This window comes from Canis lupus, chromosome 1 (assembly GCF_011100685.1).
Source record: "Canis lupus familiaris isolate Mischka breed German Shepherd chromosome 1, alternate assembly UU_Cfam_GSD_1.0, whole genome shotgun sequence".
Lineage (NCBI taxonomy): Eukaryota > Metazoa > Chordata > Mammalia > Carnivora > Canidae > Canis > Canis lupus.
The window spans coordinates 88,001,851-88,022,279 of record NC_049222.1 but is presented as its reverse complement, the minus strand read 5'-3'; the positions used below and the strand labels follow the sequence as shown (position 1 = coordinate 88,022,279).

Here is a 20,429-nt window from a genome sequence, read left to right as displayed (position 1 = left end):
TATACTATTCCTTCTCCTTTTTTCTCTCTTCACAATTTTTGGTTATATTGTATTTTTCACTTTTGGTGCTCTTTACAACTTTAATACATGTAACCATCTATATTTGGACCCGTAAACTCTAGATAGTGTCTCTTAACAGCCTCCTATGTAAGATGAATGAATCTTCACATCTACATCTCCCTTCACCTGTCTTGCCCCTTCTCTTGTCACCGTCTCTAAGCCATACAATAGCTTTTACATTGTCATGGCTTAGAATATTTATGTTCCTACAGTGAAGGCTTCTGGTGTTGCCAATGGCTGGATATCCAGTGTGGGTCACCTTGGCATTTGGAAGACGACAGTTCTGCCTTCCGGTAGGGGCGTCCCTCACAATACTCGGTTTTTCACATCTGCAAGTAATGCAACCCCAGATTATTTCCACACATTTCCAAATGGCCCCAGAAGTGCCAAACCATCCTTGGATGAGAACCATTGGTCTCTAAGTTGATGCTGAAAATTGAAATTATATTCTCACCTTACCTGCAGGCCACTCTTGTCCTGCTCCCATCTGTGCTCTGCCTGGCAATAGAGTTTTTATGAGCAAAACGCGCTCCAAACCTCCCCACCCTGGAGTAACCTTTTGGCTTCCTGTTGCTTTTAGGGAAGAGACTCCGTGTGCTCTGACACCAACCCCATCCCCAGCTTCACCTCCTGCTCTCTCTATTCTAACCATACTGCGAGTTCAGTTCCAGGAACTCACACCTCTCTCCTACCTTGGATAGTTATACACCCTGTGTCCTCTGCCTAGGCTCTTCTTAAATCAATCATGGCTTAAACCTCACTTCCACAGAGAGTGCTTCTCTGACCCTGCTCCCCAGAATAGTTAGGGCTCCCTGGGCATTCTAAGCCTCTTGTTCATCATCTTGGAGACAGTATAACACACTGATTAGGAGCAAAGACACAGGAGTCTCTCTGGTTTCAAATCCTAATTCCACCTATTATGGGCTTTGCAATCTTAGGACTTTTTAAAATTGAGGTGCAGTTGATATATAGCATCATATTAGTTTCAGGCATATAACAAGGAGTCAATATTTGTATATATTGTGAAATGATCACCACAGTACACGTAACGTGTCACTACACAGTTACAGATTTTTCCCTTGTGATGAAAACTTTTAAGGTCTCCTCTCTTAGCAACTTTTAAATATGCAATACAGGGCGGCCTGGGTGGCTCAGAGGTTTAGCGTGATCCTGGAGACCGGGGATCGAGTCCCATGTCAGGCTCCCTGCATGGAGCCTGCTTCTCCCTCTGCCTGTGTCTCTGCCTCTCTCTCCCTCTCTCTGTCTGTGTCTCTCATGAATAAATAAATAAAATCTTTTTTAAATGAATAAATATGCAATACAATATTGTTAATTACAGTCACCATGCTGTATGTTACATTCCCAGGACTTACTAATTTTATAACTGGAAGTTTGTACTTTTTGATCTCCTTCCATTCATTTCACCTACTCTCCACTCCTCACCTCTGGCAACCACTGATTTGTTCTCTTTTGTCTATGCACTTGGGTTTCTTTTCTTTTCTTTTTTAGATTCCACATATAAGTGAGATCACATGACATTTGCCTTTCTCTTATTTTTCTTAGCATTAATGCTCTCAAGGTCTGTGTTGTTATAAATGGCAAGATTTTGTTCTTTTTCATGGCTGAATGATATTCTCATATTCTTATAAACCTGTTTCTTCCTTACCTTTCTCATCTGGAACCCTAAACCTAACAGCTACTTAGATCACAACTGTTTACTAATTGTGGGATGACTCTCAGATCCTGACTTTTGAGCAGTGTTTGTTGACCCTTGGCACAATCACCTGGGAAACTTTAAATGTTCATTGTCCATCTCTCTTCTTACAAAAATATAATCTTCCTGAGGACAAGGGCCTTGTCAGCCTTGTCCATTTCTGTATCTACAGCATCTAACACTGTGCCAGGTGCAAAGTAGATCATCAGAAAAATTTTGTTCAATAAATTTAGTTTGATATCTATGTGGACAATGAATAAGTAGATGACTAATGAAAAGAACAATGAAAAATGACTTAAGAAAAGGAACAAATGGACTTTCTAAGGCTGGTAAGTGGCATAGCAGGATTTTACCCATGTTTATCCAGCTCTGAAGGATGCCCTTTGGCATGGGTTTTTATTAGTTTTTAAGATTATTTTTAGATTTATTTATTTGAGGGGAGCTTGGGGGGACAGGGAGAGAGAGAATACCAAGCAGATTCTGCACCAAGCCCAGATCCCAAAGCAGGGCTCAATCCCATGACTTCAGGATCATGGGACTGAACTGAAACCAGGAGTCAGATGCTTAACCAACTGGGCCACCCAAGCACCCCTGGCACAGGTGTCTTTAGATGCTCAAGGTTTCTACCCAGTCTCAGAGAAGGCTTATTCTTGAGCAGCTGCAGAAAGTGAGACTCCCTAGTGTGTCTTGAGGCATAGGCACCTTCTGCTATTTTATTTAATTCTTACCACATTCCTGCAAGGGAAGTGAGACATTTCCTTTTGGTGTCCTGGCCACCCTAGATGCAGAATCAAATGGATCCAACGTCATGTTCTGCAGAAGTGAATGCCTAAGCTCAGAGCTTACTGCACTGTTGTAGGAAGGAGCCTCTGCTTCATGCCCTCGCCACCCTAAAGCTGGTCAAGTAGTCAGGACCTAACTCAGAGTGAACAGCTATGTTTTCATACCTGTGTCCTGGCTTAAAAGCCTTTTTAAAATTTTGACTACACCTGGCTTAATCCTGGTCCTAATTCTCACTGGTGAAAATGTTGGGTAGAGGGACGCCTGGGTGGCTCAGTGGTTCAGCGTCTGCCTTTCACTCAGGTCATGATCCCGGGGTCCTGGGATTGAGTCCCGCATAGGGCTCCCTGCAGGGAGCCTGCTTCTCCCTCTGCCTATGTCTGCCTCTCTCTCTCTGTCTGGGTCTCTCATGAATAAATAAATAAAATCATAAAAAAAAGAAAACATTGAGTAGATATTTTTGAGTATCTATGCTGCTTATTCAAAATAATGACAATGAGCCCTTATATTTGCTTTGCTAGTTAGTATAACCTGCTTTCTTGAATGAGTCATGTGAGCCCAGAGCTGAGCTGAGTGAGAGGCAGCATGGGCCTCAAAGAAGACAAAACCATTGGCCTTTCCCCTACATGCTTCTCTTCCGTCACTCCTAATATATACACACTGCCTCATCTGTGCTTTCCCAGATGCCTTCTATTCTGGATGCTTCCATTCCTTTCTTTCCCCTAGAAGTCCTTATCCAGACTGTTTTAAGGACAATGGGCTGGTTCAATTAATAACTACCTGCTATTTCCATGGACGGTCTAATGTTTGATGGAAACTCTAATATATAGCTCTTTAAAGAAATGGTAGCAATGGCAACAATTTCCCTGAGGCCATTCTAGCAAAGTAGCCGTATGGACAGATTCTGTGTACTATTGGCACAGCTGCCCACAACAATGGGAACCTTCATAAAATGCTCCCTCGGTGCCGGGGACCATACTGAGCACTTGATGTATGTTGCTTCATTTGATGCTGTGACACCTGAGGAAGGAAGCAGTATAGCTCCACTTAACAGATGAGGAAAGCTGAGGCAGAGTATTAAGGACATTGTTCGGTAGCACACAGAGCTGGCTGAGATGAGAAGTAAATCCAGGTCTTTTTGAATTCAGAATCCATGTTGTTTTATACCAGGACTTTATGCCCCTCAGCCCTCTCCTGGTTGAAGGCATAGGATTGGCAAGAAAGAGAGCCCAGCCCTACCTAACTCAAGATTTGTAAAAATTTTGAGAGCTTTGGGCAGCCTGGGTGGCTCAGCGATTTAGTGCCACCTTCAGCCCAGAGCATGATCCTGGAGACCCAGAATTGAGTCCCATGTCGGGCTCCCTGCATGGAGCCTGCTTCTCCCTCTGCCTGTGTCTCTGCCTCTCTCTCTCTATCTATCTATCTATCTATCTATCTATCTATCTATCTATCTATCTCATGAATAAATAAAATCTTTAAAAAATTTTTTTGAGAGCTTTATCATTAATGCCCAGTAGTTCTATTTTAGAAATAACTTTGGCTTCTACAAGGGATCGGAATCTATGGTGGGCCACCACAGACAAAGGAGGGCTTTGGGGTAGAGGGAAATACAGAGTAATGCTTAAGAGTTCTCGTGAGTGGGTTCTCTGCCACTTACACCTTCATAATTTGGGCTAATCATGTGATCTTGCTGAGCCTCACTTTTCTTCATATGTAAAATGGGTATACGAGTAGTACTTACCTCAAAGGATTATGGTGGAGAACAAATGAAATGTGTCAAGTAAAGCCCTTAGCACAGCATGTATTAAATTAACTGAACAGAGACAGAAGGAGAGAGAGAGAATGCCTGAGACTAAAGAATATTTTTTCTATGTCCTGATCCTCATCAGATTTCATAGGCAGCACCTCTACAGTATGTGGACAATTCTGCATAATTCTTGATTTTTGCTGTGCAGTATTCTTTAAGCTAAAAATAAAGTCAGGATTAAGTCTTTATTTTAATAGTACTAAGCTTTCTTAATGACACGGCTGTGTTTACAGTCATGAACAGCTTATAATAAATTTTTTAATGTCTTTGAAACATTTTGAAAGGCATGAGTCATGAAATGGTTTTCTTGATCGGTTTTTCCCCAGCACATTACTAAATGGAGGGCAGGTTATCAAGAGTCCCCTTGAGACCTTTATACACTAGGGACATTAGTAAGGAGAGAGAACAATTCACTCCAAAATGCTTTCCCTAAAAACCAAATGTCAGGAGAAACTGGAGTCATTATCAGAAATTCCATAAAGAGAGAGCACAGACATTAGCCTTTGTGTGTTCAAATCCTTAGTTTAAAATTATTCTTGGTCATTATAGCATATATATTAGGTCCTGCAATATTTCCTGGCCTGAAGCTAGTTTTCTCTTTAACAAAGATCTTCAAATGGTCTGTTAATTAGAAGCACTGGGAGCAACTCAAGATTGTGTTGGTTAAATATTTCCTTTGGAAAAAAAAATTGTTAACTGGTCCATTAATGAGAGAATGACCAGCCATTCTGTTTCATCTGAGCTCAGCTTAATGATCTTTGGGTTAATGGTCAAACCTTCTGAGTCTACTCTGCTATAAAATTAAAAAACAAATAAACTTTAAAAGTCACTTAAGGATTTGGAGAGAACCCCTATCTGGCCAGTCTGAGAAAATATAAATACATTTAATTTTTTACTTCACAAGAAACTTATGTCAGCACTTCTCAGGATATCCCCATAGTACAAATCATTTGAGTAGTTCATTGAAAAAATGTTCTGTGGTGGAAATTTTGCACACTAGCTCTCTTCCTTGTACACATGTGAAGATTCACAATGAGCAGTAACGTATTAGAAACTCTGGTAAATCCTACACTAAAGAACCCTGCTGAACTTCATATAAGGAGGAATTCCTTTAGGGTGTTTAACGTAGAATTCTTGTCTTCTGTTGCCCCTCTTAGCATCATTATACTACTACTATCATAGCATATTATCTACTTACCTGCCTGTCTATATTAATCAGACCGTAAGTTTCTAGAGAACAGAGAGCCTTGTCTCATTTGTTTCTAAATTTCTAATGTGAACATAATTCTGTAACAGGGTGGGTACTCAACAAATAGTTGGAAAGTGGAACTGAACTGTCAATGAATAGGGTTGATGGCAAGGAAGAGCACAGAGGTCCAAGGAAGAAGCAAGAAGTTTCTGCCTTTGGATCACACAAACCATGATCACTTCTAGCCCAGCACCTGAGCCATCTGTCCTGCAAGGAATAGGAGTGACCACTTACAGGCAGGAGTTGCTTGCTTGAGTGGATATAAGGACACACAAAGACATGTAGATATGGAGTCTGATTTGGGGCTTTTTATGATGATATTTATTAAAACCAAAAGCTGTGACTCTTCTCTTGGCACCAACTTTCCATCCTTACCTGGAATCATTTTGCTATTCCCAATGACTGATGGGGGGTTTTACAGGGCTTCTTGATTTTCTGGATGCCTTCCATGGACCCCAACACAGCTTCTCTAGCCTCCATTCTGCAGGTGTGGTCAATGATGCTCTCACTTTTGCTCCCAGTGCTTCAGGCTTCTCCCACCTTGGTCCCCTCAGTTTCTGGGAGTGTTCAGCAGCTACTTTCGTCTCCTTTCCCTCTCTGGGGTCTCAGCACAGCTAGAGAAAATACCACTGGCTCTCCAATGTCCCCTCCATGCTAATAGGAGAGCCTTCCTTTTATTCCTCTCTCCTCTCAGTGACTTCCTTCCTCACCCTCTGCCCTCAGACATTCAGATTCATCTTCACTTGCAGCTTTCCAACTTGATTCTCCCTGCCTCAGTCTCAGGATGTGACCTCACAGATGCATGTCCCAAAAGGATGAAGGCTTTCAACACAAACTCCTTTGATTCTGTTTCTCCCCAAATCCTCCTTTGCCTCTATGGGTCGCCTGGCACATGTGACAGGAAGTATTACCCTTGTTCTTAGTCAAAACCAACCAGTCTATCCATATGTGTGATTTCACCATCCTGTCACCTGTGGGACCTTATTTCCTAAATTATTTCTTTCTCATAAACCTTCAGTATCCACAGTCCTTTATACACTGCCAAACTATGTTGGCCACATGAACAAACAACCAACCTTCCTTTTACTTTTTTACCCATTTAAATTACCACCCAATCCCATGTTTTGTCTTCAAACTTCTTGGAAAACACATCTTCAATTAGTGTCTGTACTCCTGTGCAGGTTCTTATTTCTGAAATCCTCACCTTCTGACCGGTGCCTTCCTCCTACAAAGTATTTATCAACAACAACTATTTCCCACTGATGGTGCTACAGGAATCATCATGCCTGAGAAGATCCTACCCTACCTTTCTCTCAAAGTCCCATTTCAAGTGCCTCTTCCTCTTTGAATATTTAATAAATCATAACTCATGTCTTATTAGCGTGAGATTTGTAGAATAGGAAGACTTGGCTTCGAGTCTTGACTCAGGCATTAATGATGTAATTCAGAATGTCATATCACCTCTCTGTGTAATAAGGATATGTTTTTGGGTGACCCACCACATCTCTTCTACCACATATTACATTTTTAGGCATCTTAATGTCAACAACTGTCTTTTCATACTGTGTAGCACAGCCCTTGTGGAGAGCTCTCTGTAGCTCCTTATTTCCTCTTGGGATAATCTTCTCCTTTTAGCAAAAAACTTGATGAAATTTAAGTCTGTGGTTTGGATTTGTGCTTTTAAAATCTTCCTTTTAACTTTGCCCTTTAATGATGAAAATGCAACTAGATGTAAAATATCTTGGCTTCTGAAAGTCTTAAAGTCAATACTTAGAAGTTCATTCAAATAGAAGAGCAAGTCTAGTAAGTTTCTGAAGAGACTTCTAAATAGGTGGCCATTGGATAACAAGACATCCTGCTCTAAAGGGATTAAGGAACCAGAAAACCAATGTGTAGACAAGATATATGAAAGGTGATAGATTTCCTATCACATTTCTTGATGTCTGGGTACATGGAGAAATGGCTGCCCTAGGATATTAATGTCCTGGTATAATTAAAGTAGGGCCACTGAGTGCAAAGTAGAAGTAGCAAGATCATTAACTAATGACAAGATAATCAACACATTATAGAACAGATTAGAGTAGTTCCATATACATAGCAAGGAAAATTATACTGTCAAGTGGAATAAGTTTTAATGTGGAACTGAATAAAAAGACGAAGTATGGAAAAGGAGACTCCTCTTGAGTTTTTCAAGCTAGACTTGGTGTCAGTTGTCAATCCAGGAATTCTCAATTACTTTAAATATGAGCAACACGGGGTTGAGATACTCGAGCTTTCCTTTTCTCTCCTTTTAGGTATTAGTTGAAGGCTTCTGCATTTCATGTCAACTTATGGGGGAATTACTGGGAAGACTGGTTTGCACAACTGCTGGTTGCCAACACAGCTTGCACGAGTGTAGCATCAGTGCATTCTTCTAGAACTTTCCCAAGGAATTAATCTCCTGGGGTATTGCTAGATTACCACATTTGTCCTCCCAGCACAGTGGAGAAATCTGAAAAGACATCACAGGCATTCTTTCCCCATGGTTTTATTAACAAACTTAATGAAGCAATCATTTATTCCAAGGATTGCTTATGAACCTGAAAGCACTACCTCCTCTATACTTTCAAATTCCTAATCCTGTGAATATTTCCAGATCTTGAAATGGCTACATTTTTAGGGAGACTTTTCCCAAGTTCTTATGAGGCAACATTATTTTTTGATGTTCACATTGAGATTCTCTAGGGATCCTCTGGTTTTCTGAGCTCTTAAATCAGGTAAAGTATTTGCTGGCTTTGGGAGCTGTGAGCTCCATTCACTTGCTTGGAAATTGACAATTCATAAACGTTAATAAAACTGTTACCCAGAGAAAAACACCATCTTTTCTTTTGCATAGAAAAGATACCTCCAGCTTTTTCTCCCTCTCTTGTGTGACTTTCTCTGGCAATTTTCTGCTCTATCTTTTCAGTACCCACCTCTAGGAGAAGTCACTCCAGATAGTCCCCAAGCTACTTTCCCATGGCATCCCCTGCCGCACTGCTATTGAGCGGTGACTCTGATTTTCTGTCTAACGTCAGGTTACATGTGTACCCATAAATACTCAGGGACACACAACGATTGTGGCCCACCCTTTTCATCTTAGTCTTTAAACCAAGATATTTAATTCTCTCTTAGTTTCATTCCTCAGATAAGGATGGCCTAATGAATGTCTGTGAAAGACAAATGTCAGGCCAGGAAAAAAAGTTTGCAACATATATGGCAAACTCTTAGGATATTTGATATATGTGTTTACCCTAATAAATCAATAAGCAGAAGGTAATAAGGAAGTGGGCAATGGATATGTACAGGCAAATCAGAAAAAAAGAAATACTACTGGGAGCATCTGGCTGGCTCAGTTGGTGGAACATACAACTCTTGATCTCAGGGTTGTGAATTTGAGCCCTGTATTGGGTGTAGAGATTACTTAAAAAAAAAATCTTAAAAAAAAAAAGAAAAAGAAAAATACTACTGGAAAATAAATGTACAAATCTATCCAACTTCATTTGTAGTCTGAGAAATTTTAAGAATTATAAAATAGCACATTTGTCTATCAAATAGGTTTAAATATTTTAAAACTATAATACTCTGGAGTATGCTGTTCCTAATAATAGTTATATCCATACTGTATACTGTTTGTATTGTTCAGCTTGTCAATTAAAAAGTAAATCTTTTGGGGTCCCTGGCTTGCTCAATCAGTTAAGCATCTGCCTTTGGCTCAGGTCATGATCCCAGGTTCCTGGGTTGCAGCCCCATGTCTGGCTCCCTGCTTCTCCCTCTTTCTCTGCCAGTCCCCCTGCTTGTGTTCTCTCTTTTTCAAATAAATAAATAAATAAATACATAAATACATAAATAAATAAATAAATAAATCTTTTAAAAATTAAAATAAAAAATAAATCAGTTTGGACCAAAAATATATGTATATATGCATATATGAGTCATATCTATGAATACTTAAAATATATATATATATAAATAAAACACATTATCCCAGAAAGGTAAGGATGCAAGGAAATAAGGATTTTCATAAACTTTAGTATGAAGATACATTGATAATAATATTTCTAGATGACAATTAAATTACATGTCTCAAAAAGAAAGCCCCCAAACATGAATACAGTTTTGTTTTTGTTTTTATAGAGGGAAGGGGGATGGTAGGAGAGGGATAGAAAGGAGAAGGAGAGAGATAATCTTAAGCAGACTCCATGCCTAATACAACCCTGAGATCATGACCTGAGCTGAAATCAAGAGTCAGACACTTAACCGACCACGCCACCCAGGTGCCTCACATGAATACCTTTTGACGCAACAATTCTGCTTCTTGGAATTTACCCTAAGGAATGAATCACGGTTATGCACAAAGATTTAAATACCAATATTCCTCATAGCAGTATGTATAATACTAAGAAATTAGAAACTGCCCAATTTTCCATCAGTAGGAGTTGGTCACATAGGTTGGGGCAGGCTACAAAGGGCTTAGTGTTATGCAAGCTTTAAACCACAGCCCTTCATCCAGTCATGGATCTACACTTTGCCTTGGGAATCAGTGAAAATCAGGCCAAAAAACTGTCTCCCTATCTCAGACATGAGTAGAGCAAAGTCAATATTCCTGCTTGGGTATTACGGTACCAGCTGTCCTCTCCTGACCCCAGGAGAAGTTCCAGAGCAGGGCTGAAGGTCAGGATAAAGACCTAGATTCTTCCTTGTTTGTTGTTTCTTGACTGCACTCTGTGCGTCTTCTGGTAGAACTGGCGTTTTTACATCTCCATCCAAGTAACCTACAACAATAGCTCCATAGTGTGATGTCCATTAAATTGGCCATTACCTTAAATTGCGTGGGTTAGGGAAGGGTTCAACCAAGGGTCCTTCCTGAGGGAAGGGGCCAGAGATCAACCAGCATTTTTTTGTTCAGCCTGCCTGCCTGCTGACGAGAGTATATAAAAAGCAGGAAGGCATTCACACCTTATTTCCCTTCAGTGATAATGAGTGACTGATGGGATAAATATATAGAACAGTGTCCTCTTTATTAGGGTGTGAGTCAGACCCTAAAACACTGACAATCACTTTTATTTTTAAATTTTTTTAAAGATGTTATTTATTCATTGATGAGAGACACAGAGAAGCAGAGAAATAGAGGGAGAAGCAGGCTCTCTGCAGTGAGCCTGATGGGGGACTCGATCCCAGGACTCTGGGATCACCACCTGAGCTGAAAGCAATGCTCAGGGTCTGAGCCACCCAAGTGTCCCAACAATCATTTTTAGTATCAACCATCTACCTTTGTCTAACGTTCATTTTTCCAGAGGCCTCTCACATTTATTTTCCATTTGGATCCTCAATATTAATTGTGTAGATTAGGCATTGTGTCCCCAGTGGGAAGACCAGAAATTTAAGAGTCAGACAGACCTTGCTTCCCAAACAAAGGGAAGGGAATGAAAACAAGTGCAAATGAAGCTAAGGTGGGAGGTGTGGCTGTGGGGAGTTGAAAACATTCTTTCCTAGGCGCCTAAGTGGAGGCAGGGTCATCAGCTAAGGCAAAGAAGAATGTTGGCTGAGGTGAGGGAAGGCAGGCAGGAGAGGTTACTGACTGGTAGCTTTTAAATTTAGCCACCATCCATATAAGATTTGGGTTCTGGTGCCGGGTTCTGGTACCGAGTTATGAAAAACTCCTTATAAACAGACATGAGGCAACCAGACAGGAAGCTGGTTGTAAATGGAGGTCAAAGACACGTTTGGTCCACTGCTATGAACTGAGGAGTTTCCAAATCACACCCTTCAGAATAATTTTTTTTAAACTGAGGTATCATTAGCGTATTACATTCTATTAGTTTCAAGCACACAACATTGTGATTCAGAATCACAGTTTTGAATACCTAAAGCAAAAGGGAGAAAAGAGACTGGTGGGTATAATGAAACGTGCCCTATCGGATCTTTGGAGCGCGATGGTTTGCATCTGGCTCTGCAGCTGGACTTGTGTGATCTCGAGTTGGTATCACAGGGTCTCTGGGCCTTCCCAGATTCTAAAAAGTGACTGATTTTAATGTGCCTCCTGGAGTCTCTCTTCTCTTCCCAGTGACCAAAAGATCCAAAAATAGTGCAGATTTCTGAAATCAGTGAGCTGAGAGATCTTAATATTTACCACGAAAATAGCAATGAAGAAGTTCAGCAGTTTATCTGCAGGTTTACCACACCACGCCCTTTACCCCAGAACGGAAGGCTCCTATGAGCAGAAGGGCTCACGGAGGGAGAGACTGGAAGCTGCCCAATCTTTGTTGCTTGTCAAAGCCAAAAATTGAATTAAATCAGATGGGTCTTTTGAAAAAGAAAAAACAAAACAGATGAGTCTTTTAAGAAAAAAAAAAAGTGTTGGTCAGCTAAAGACTTATTTAAAAACACATGGTCATCCTGCCATTTGTGGGATCTAAAGACCAAATATAGTATCTGCAGGAGGCATGCTGTTACAATTTAGCAACTATTTCCCAAAACATGGCTGGGATTCTAAAAATGCTAGTCCTATACTCGTGTCTCTAGATGAAGCTCCACTCAGCCTGTCTTTAGGGATTTGAGAAAATTCCACCCCTTTAGCCAAGTGTCTTAATATTGGAGTCTTTGTTTAGTTTTGCTTTACAGTTCTTTTATTTTTAGAATTCTATTACAGCTTATTGTCAAACAGTTAAATGAATACAACTGTATTATATAGGATACCCTGCAGTTGTGTCCACGCATCTTAATGAAAGACTCTGTAACTTAACAGACTGGATTATAGTAATTTTATGAATAATTATTCCACCAACTCTGAAGTCACCATACCCAAATTTATGTGTCCAAATGATTTCAAAGGAGTTTAACCTCATCAGAAGAAAAGTTAAATTTAACTCAGAATCAGGCCCTCTGCTAAATTGTCAAGGTCCACTGCTTTTAACAGGAGCCTAGCTAGGTTCATTTTGTGAACCTGGGTAATTTATGATATTGTTGGCATACAACTGAAATGTTTCTATGTGAGGATAGAAGGCCATTTCTGGAAACTATCATTCACATACTTATTATAGGCCCAATTGGAGCTATTCAATGAGTAAAGTAGGTGGTGGGGTAAGCCAACAATCTGGCCAACTATGTCTAGTGAGCAGGCCATGGAGCCTACTTTAAAAGACACTTTTAAATCAAGTTAATTCAGCCAGTGTTTAGCTGTTTAATACAAACAATCCTTTTTCGCTTCACAACAAAGGTTTGTGGTTATATATTCCACAGCTCTTGGGAAAGCTTTATTACCTCCCTCCCTCAGCGAAGTTGGTTGGGTAGCCCTTAAATTATGACACTTCATAAAGTTAGAATCAGTAACCCTAACTCCTTTAAAAGTTTAACCTGGTTTAGTTTGAGAACATAAGTTCCCAATATATCTGTTTATCTACTTTTTCTTTGCTGGGTGCTTTAACCAGGAACTTTCACAGACTTCTACAGGCCTAGGGATAGTCTAGCTCCTCTGATTAACACAGCCTTGTGACTAGATTCCCATACAGACCCTCTACCCACCCCACTGTCCCTCTTCCCCCCTAAAATAACTTTAGAAGACAATTAAAATTGTAGGCTATGAAGAAAGTTTGCTCAGTTACTTTTTATGATCTGCTGCCCATTATTATGTTGTTTTGAGGGAGTAGATGATCCTTTTTGGAAAGGGAGAAAAATGTAAACAAAGAAAAGATTCTATGGCCCTTTGACAAATTTGCAGTTTTCTGAAGCAGGAAATTGGAACAGTAGAGCCTTGAAAATCTCGGGGATGATTATGTAGCTTGAGTTTTTGTCCATCTCTCTTGGTTTTTTGGCTCCTCTGCCTTTTGTTTCCAGAGCTTGAGGATATTTCATTGCTTGTTAGAACCATCTCCCAGTGACAAAGAGAGGAAGAGAAAACTAACTCCATCTAGTCTGCTTATAAAACATCAACAACTGTCCTGTGCTGATTGGGAAGAATAAAGTGAGGTTTTATCATCCACCCAGCAGTGTTTTACCACCCCCCACCCACCATAGGTAGAGGTACCTCTGGCTGAGAGGTAACTTTGCCCCTCAAGGGACATTTGGCAATGTCTCCATCTATTTTTGATTGTCTCAACTTGGGGGTGATACTGTTATCTAGTGGGTAGAGACCAGCGTTGCTGCTTAACATCCTGCAATGCATCAGAGAGTGTATATTAGTGTATTTGAGAAGGAGATGACGAGGAACAAAGTGAAATAATATATCCCTTAGACAGGTGTTCCTGATTTTATGCAAATCTCCTAAAACTTAATGGCAAATGAGATCTGCATAGATCATGTTGTTTCAGTGTATTTAAAGGTCCCAGTCCTTAGGTGCTTGTGATACTTTGCAATTTTTGTTTTGATAGAGAATATTCCTTGCAGAGGAGCCCTACCTAGACTAATTTTGGCAACACAAATAGGCAGTAACTTGAGAGCTACGTAAACATATTTGCAAACAAGTAATTTTAAATACAGTCAAGTAAGGATCGACAATATTACTTAACATTTTATCATACTTAAAAGAGGCATTGCACGTGCTCGTTTATCTACAGCACAGTGTTCCAATCTCAGCACTACTGATATTTTGGTGTTTATAATTGTTAGTGATAATCGTTTGTTGTGGAGGACATTCTGATGCATTGCAGGATGTGAAATATATATTCAGGTTGCCTAGGAATTTTTTTTCCAGTCTATGGAGGTATTCCACTAGCTTTGAAATACTGCCTAAAATGAAATAAACACTCTTTTTAAAAAGATCTACAAATAAGCAAGAAGTTAATCCCTCAAGAATTTAGCCTATGACCAGTTCCCTTCTTGTCACATTCTTAACTGGACCTAGGGACAGGGTTCTGAAGAACAGACCAGGATGTTTGGCTTTCCCTTTTTCCTGTCTCAACCCGGCCTGGTCATTAGCTGGCCCAGGCACAACTACCCTAAAGTAACCTTTCCACTTCAAGTAGCCCTCAAAATGTAAGATGGTGGCCCAAGAATAGGAGCTGACATTATCAGCATTATTAATAGCGCAGTGGAAAATCTTGTGTGTTCCACCAAACAAACTGATCTTGTCATGTTTCTTTTGTGTGTTGGAATGCTGATAGGCAAGTGCCAAACAGATTTGAGGTTTGAGGCCGTAGTTTGAATCTTAGTTCATAGCTAACTGACTGTGGATCTTTTATAAGACAGAACAACATGTGGTCTGGCTAGTATTCTCAGTGCAGAAAGAGTTCTAAGATAGGAACAACCTAGTGGCCTAGTCTTGTCCAGAACAGCTTTAGCATTTCACCTAACCCACTGTGGCCCTTCACAAATCGTTTGGAATTCTTAAAAGGAGCCAGGAAGTTCTATGCATTGGAATTTCTGCAATGAGGAAATGCTATATATCTGCTGTGTCCAATTCACTTGACCACTAACTATATGTAACTACTGGGCACTTGAAATGTGGCCCGTGTGCCTGAAGAAATGAATTTTTTATTTTTACTTCTTAAATAGCCACATGTCCTCGTGGCTACTATAATAAACAATGCCAATCTAGGAAACACTAGCTCATTCCACATCTTAATTATAGATGTCCTGATTCTTTTTTCTTTTTTTTTCTCAGTTGTAAATATAACAAAATTAAAAAGAATAGTTGGAAAATAGAAGGAAATTCTGTTTAACCCTCATATAATTTCATGGGCCTAACATAATTGTTCCAAATTTGATAAATTTTCAAGGCTTTTTTTCTATGTACTTTTAGATGAGTTCAGTATAATTTATCTTATTTTGTTTAACTTTATCTTTTATAACCAGCTTTTTTTTTCATTTAACATTATGAGAGAAATAGACTTTCATACTACTGAATAATATTCACAAGCAATCAGAGTTAATGTTTTCCTATTTCTTAACTTGTGGTACCATAGTTTATTCACTTCCTGTATTTTTGTGAAATTTTGGATTGTTTCATTTGTTGGCTTGCTGGCTTATTTTATTGCTTGTGTTTGGTTTTATGGTCATCATAAAATAATGCTATAGTAAACACATGAGAGCACATTACTATTTCCCCTTCTTAGAATCCATTTACATGCCAAATGATTGAGTCCTATTTAGGTAATGGTTTACATGGTGAATCCATCCCAGATTCATTTTGGAAAAAGTACATTTTCACTATTTAGGTGAAAAATAGACTTGAAAATTACCAAAAGGAAGGAAAGCCAGGACTTTTTCTCTCTGCAGCATGATTTATTCAATAAATTAGGAGACAGATTTACAATCCTTCCCCCATAACAATAAACATTGCTGATAAAATACAACTGCATTCAATGCTGATGACATAGAGCTTTGGTTTGCAAATGGGGAATAAGTTCCTAGGCAAAAATCCTGCAAGTAGAACACCCTGCTGATAGGGACTCCTGGGTGGCTCAGTCGGTTGAGCAACTGCCTTTGGCTCAGGTCATGATCCCAGGAGGGCTGGTGGGATCCAGCCCAGCCTTGGGCTTCCTGCTCAGCGAGGAGTCTGCATCTCTCTCTTCCTCTGCCCCACCGCCGTGCTCATGCTTGCTCTCAAATAAATAAATAAAACTTTTTTTTTTTAAGATTTCATTTATTTATTCATGAGAGACATACACACAGAGAGAGAGGCACAGACACAGGCAGAAGCAGGATCCATGCAGGGAGCCCGACGCAGGACCCGATCCCAGGTCTCCAGGATCACACCCTGGGCTGAAGGCAGTGCTAAACCACTGAGCCACCGGGGCTGCCCTAAATAAATAAAACCTTAAAAAAAACAAAAACCCTGTTGATAATCTCTATAATCTCTAAAAATTAGAAAATTAACAGAGATAAAACAAAAATACCCCCTTTACCTTGTCCCTTGTAAATATATATGTGTAGTTATATATTGTTACATCTCTAAACTATTCTAATTTAAAGCAGCCTAAATATGGTCCAAGTAAACTTTTACACATCTTATAATTAGTAATTATTCTGAAGATGTTGGCTTAAGACATTTTATACTTTGCATAGTGGTAAACTGTCACATCATTTTTAAATTTATTTTGAAACAAATTTTGTATGCTAATGGTTCCCATCCTCAAAGAGCAAAGAGATCCTGCTGGTAACACAGATAAGTTGAAGACACAACATAATATTAGAATCTAAAAAAAAAAAAAAAAATCAAATATTCTCATTATTCCTAATTTGAGATTTAGTTTCTGTTATATCTCTTTGTTTGAATTAATATTTGTGTTTGAAGGATTGCACATGAACTGAATGACTTCGTGCTCATTATACCTTAGGTTATACATGCGAAGCAGCTTTATAAACCACAAAGTACAGTGAAAATCTAATATAAATGTTTTGAAAAGTACTCTTTGCTCATCTTGTATATGAAAAGGAGACATTAAAATCGGTCTAATAGGGGGATACCAGGGTGGCTCAGTGGTTTAGCGCCTGCCTTTGGCCCAGGGCGTGATTCTAGAGTCCTGGGATCGAGTTCCGCATCAGGCTCCCTGCATGGAGCCTGCTTCTCCTTCTGCCTGTATCTCTGTGTCTCTCATGAATAAATAAATAAAATCTTAAAAAAAATAAAAATAAAATTAGTCTACTGGAAAGATATGCAAAACTTCTCTTCCTCCCCACCCCCCTTTCTATGGCACAATGAATTTAATAATTTATAGTATGGATCTGTTTTTCTTTCACATAGAAGGAATAAAAATGTTTGGCCTGATAAAATAACTGTATTTAGGGCTTTTATTAGTGATATTATCAAAGGACATATATCTTTTCTTCGGAAATGGAACATGAATCTCCAGATGGCAAATCACTGGGACTTTGTTCACAATATGAATGAAGCACATTGCCAGAAATTCATTTCCAAAAAATCAATGCTGTTTGTACTGGAAATGTTTTGTAAAAATGCTTGGCATTCCATCAACCCGTATGCACTTTGTGGATTATCTGGGGGAAAATATTTAAAACCTGACAGGTTTTCCTCTGCCAGGTGGTTAACCTCTTGCCTTCCTCCTTCAATTCTCTGAAGAATGTGAACTAATTCCAGCATTAATATACACAGCATATCATTATGAGCTTAACTGTGCTTAAAAAAAAGAATAGAAGTAGTTTCAGGGTCACGTATAAATGACTTGCTGTAACTCATGCCACTAGGACCTATAGTTCATGTGGACAAGGAAGAGGGCTCTGTGGTTTGCTTATGCATGCTTTGGACTAAGTAAATCCCAAGTTGTAAGAATTTCTAATTTGCAGCTAATGGAATTCATAGTTTTCTTTCTCGGAATTGTAGGTGGTTTTCATCAGCCTATGCAAAAGTTTTTGGGACTGTGGACTGGTAGCCCTGGACGACATTACAATAGAATCGGGAAGCTGCTCATCTCCAGGTAAGACAGCCAAGGTTTCAAGCGCCCTTTGTCTCCCAGGCCTGTGCCAGCACATCCTGTTTCTCTAAGAATACACCAAATACATTTAATCTGGGGCTTGCTTTTGTGGGTTTTTTTTGTTGTTGTTGTTTTCTTGCCAGAAGTGCCTCTGTCCAGATCTGTGTAGTAAGTTTTAGAATTTAGAAATGATGATTTGTATATAATGTATGACTTTGTACATGTGACTTGACTTCTATATCCTCATCTTTAAGAGAAGTAGTAATAGTAATACCTACCTGAACAGTGGGAATAATACCTGTACATGCCCTCGCATGCGGGACCTGGCATTTTTAATGTTGTCTTACATGAATGTAGATTTTCAAGTGATATTGATGAAATCATTATTATACAGATACTATACTAAACATGTAATTTTTCTTTTTCCTTTTTTTTTTTTTAGAGAGGTAGTGCAGGGCAGAGGGGGAGAGAGAATCTTAGGCAGGTGCCACACCCAGTGTGGAGCCTGTAAGCATGTAATTTTTAAATGATAATGAAATGAAATATTTTCTAAGTGAATTAAATGACAGTGGAACAGTGGACCAAGCATGGATGACAGGGACAAAATAAAGATGGTGGCCATGTGTCGGACACTATGTCTAATGAGATAATGGTGCATACCTCAGCCTGTATCTACTGATTACCACTGCATCCTAAACCATAGGTGTATCTATTTCTCTAACAAACAGGCAGATTGTGGTATCAGTGTGGCACTGCAGGATCATCTCCTTGTTTAGCTAATTAAAAGATAATTTGTTTTTAGCCTCTTGATTTGTGAGGCACTGCAAGGATAACACAAAGAAAAGAAAGATAAAAAAAATCTCTACAGTCGAGGCATAGCTTGTACCGTATATAAAATAAAATGGAGTAAAATAATTATTATGCAAGAGATGTAATAAAAACAGGTGGTAGATTAGAGAAATTTGCTAAGAATCTCAATGCAGAAAGGTACAACCATGTTCAGGCAAAGAAGTTTCCAGTAAGTGGGAGGTGGCACCATTCTCATTTTAAGAATCATCATCCAAAGACATAAATACTTGTTTTTGGAAATGGAAAATAAGGCTCCAGGTGACACAACACGAAGCCCTAATATTTATTTAGCTACTATTTATTGAGAACTTCATGTTCTAAATACTTTATGTGCATCATCTCACTGAACACAGTCCCGTGAGGTAGGTGAGAATACTGAAGCTCAGAGAAAGTCACTCACTTGCTCCACGCATGTTAAACTGTGTCTCCAGAAGCACAGTGAGCCTTTGCATGTTCTCTGCTTCCCTCCAGGCAACTATAGAGTTGTTCTAAGGATTTCCTTCACTTATCCTGGATTTCTGAAGAAACCTATTCTAGGCAATTTTATTATTTTCCATATTTCCATAAAGGCAATTTCCCTCCAATTTTCAGAGCTTTGTAAGCTCCTTCGGGCAAATAAACTCACCAATCAGAGGAGGTTTCTTTCTCGAAGTTATCCCGACACCTTGGAATCTAGATTTCTGATTTTTCTCCACTGCTATGGCAGAACCCACAGTAGAATCCAGGCTCTAGCTGGGGGCAAGAGGTTGGCATAGGTGGGTGGCCAGCTGGGGGGTAGGGAGGCTGCCTCTGCTCAAGCTCAGGCGTATGGCCAGGTGACATCCATACATGCAGGGTGGGCTTCTTCTAAGCCACGGGATGCATTTTCTTTGAAAAGGCCTTAACAATTACAACACCTACTGTTTCCTTACAGAGAGGCTTCCACCTCCACCTGGAGAGTGTACTTTTGAACAAGATGAATGTGCATTTACTCAGGAGAGAAGAAACCGGAGCAGCTGGCATAGGAGGAGAGGAGAAACTCCCACCTCCTACACGGGACCAAAGGGAGATCACACTACTGGGGTAGGTGAGTTATGCCACATGGTACTGTTTGCTAAGGAAACCTGACCGAGCTTTCTAGGGGGTCATTCACTGCATTTTGGAAGGCGCAAATTTATGTCCTGGGTCTAGAATGAGCTACACATGCGATTCAACACCCCTGGGATAGATCGTCAAATTTGTGCATTCAAGATTGTTCTTTCTGCTTATACGTTGTTTATGTATCTTGCGCAAAGAGGATTTAAATGGGCTTACAAAGATATGCACACAAAAATAATTTAATTAGAAGTGGGTTTAAAAATAAAAGAGAGAGGGACAGCATGAAGGAAAAAAAAAAGTAGTGATCTAAGCTGGAGCCAGCACTGAGGCCTCGAATGAAAAATGTGCTGGCAGACAAGGGAGGGAACATTAGCGTGCGAGCTTGACTCTACATTTTCTAGCAGCTGAAACAAAGATGAAAAACATGATTTACTGTGTCCTTAGGCTAAAGAAGAAGCACTCCACCAAGGGGTGTAGAAAATAAGGGGGTGCATTTTCTGCAGA

The 20,429-nt window shown here is 39.6% G+C and overlaps 1 protein-coding gene across 3 annotated transcripts in view; it reads left to right on the top strand.

Moving 5' to 3' along the window:
• Nucleotides 1-20,429, top strand: part of MAMDC2 (MAM domain containing 2) — a 146,826-nt gene that overhangs the window by 97,988 nt on the left and 28,409 nt on the right. For 2 of the 3 annotated variants that reach the window (XM_038527110.1, XM_038527111.1), the window contains exons 10-11: nt 17,909-18,002; nt 19,762-19,910. In XM_038527110.1, the coding sequence (XP_038383038.1) occupies nt 17,909-18,002; nt 19,762-19,910 (243 nt within the window). Of the gene's footprint in view, nt 1-17,908; nt 18,003-19,761; nt 19,915-20,429 lie in introns of all 3 variants that reach the window. The other variant, XM_038527109.1, reaches the window with a different exon arrangement.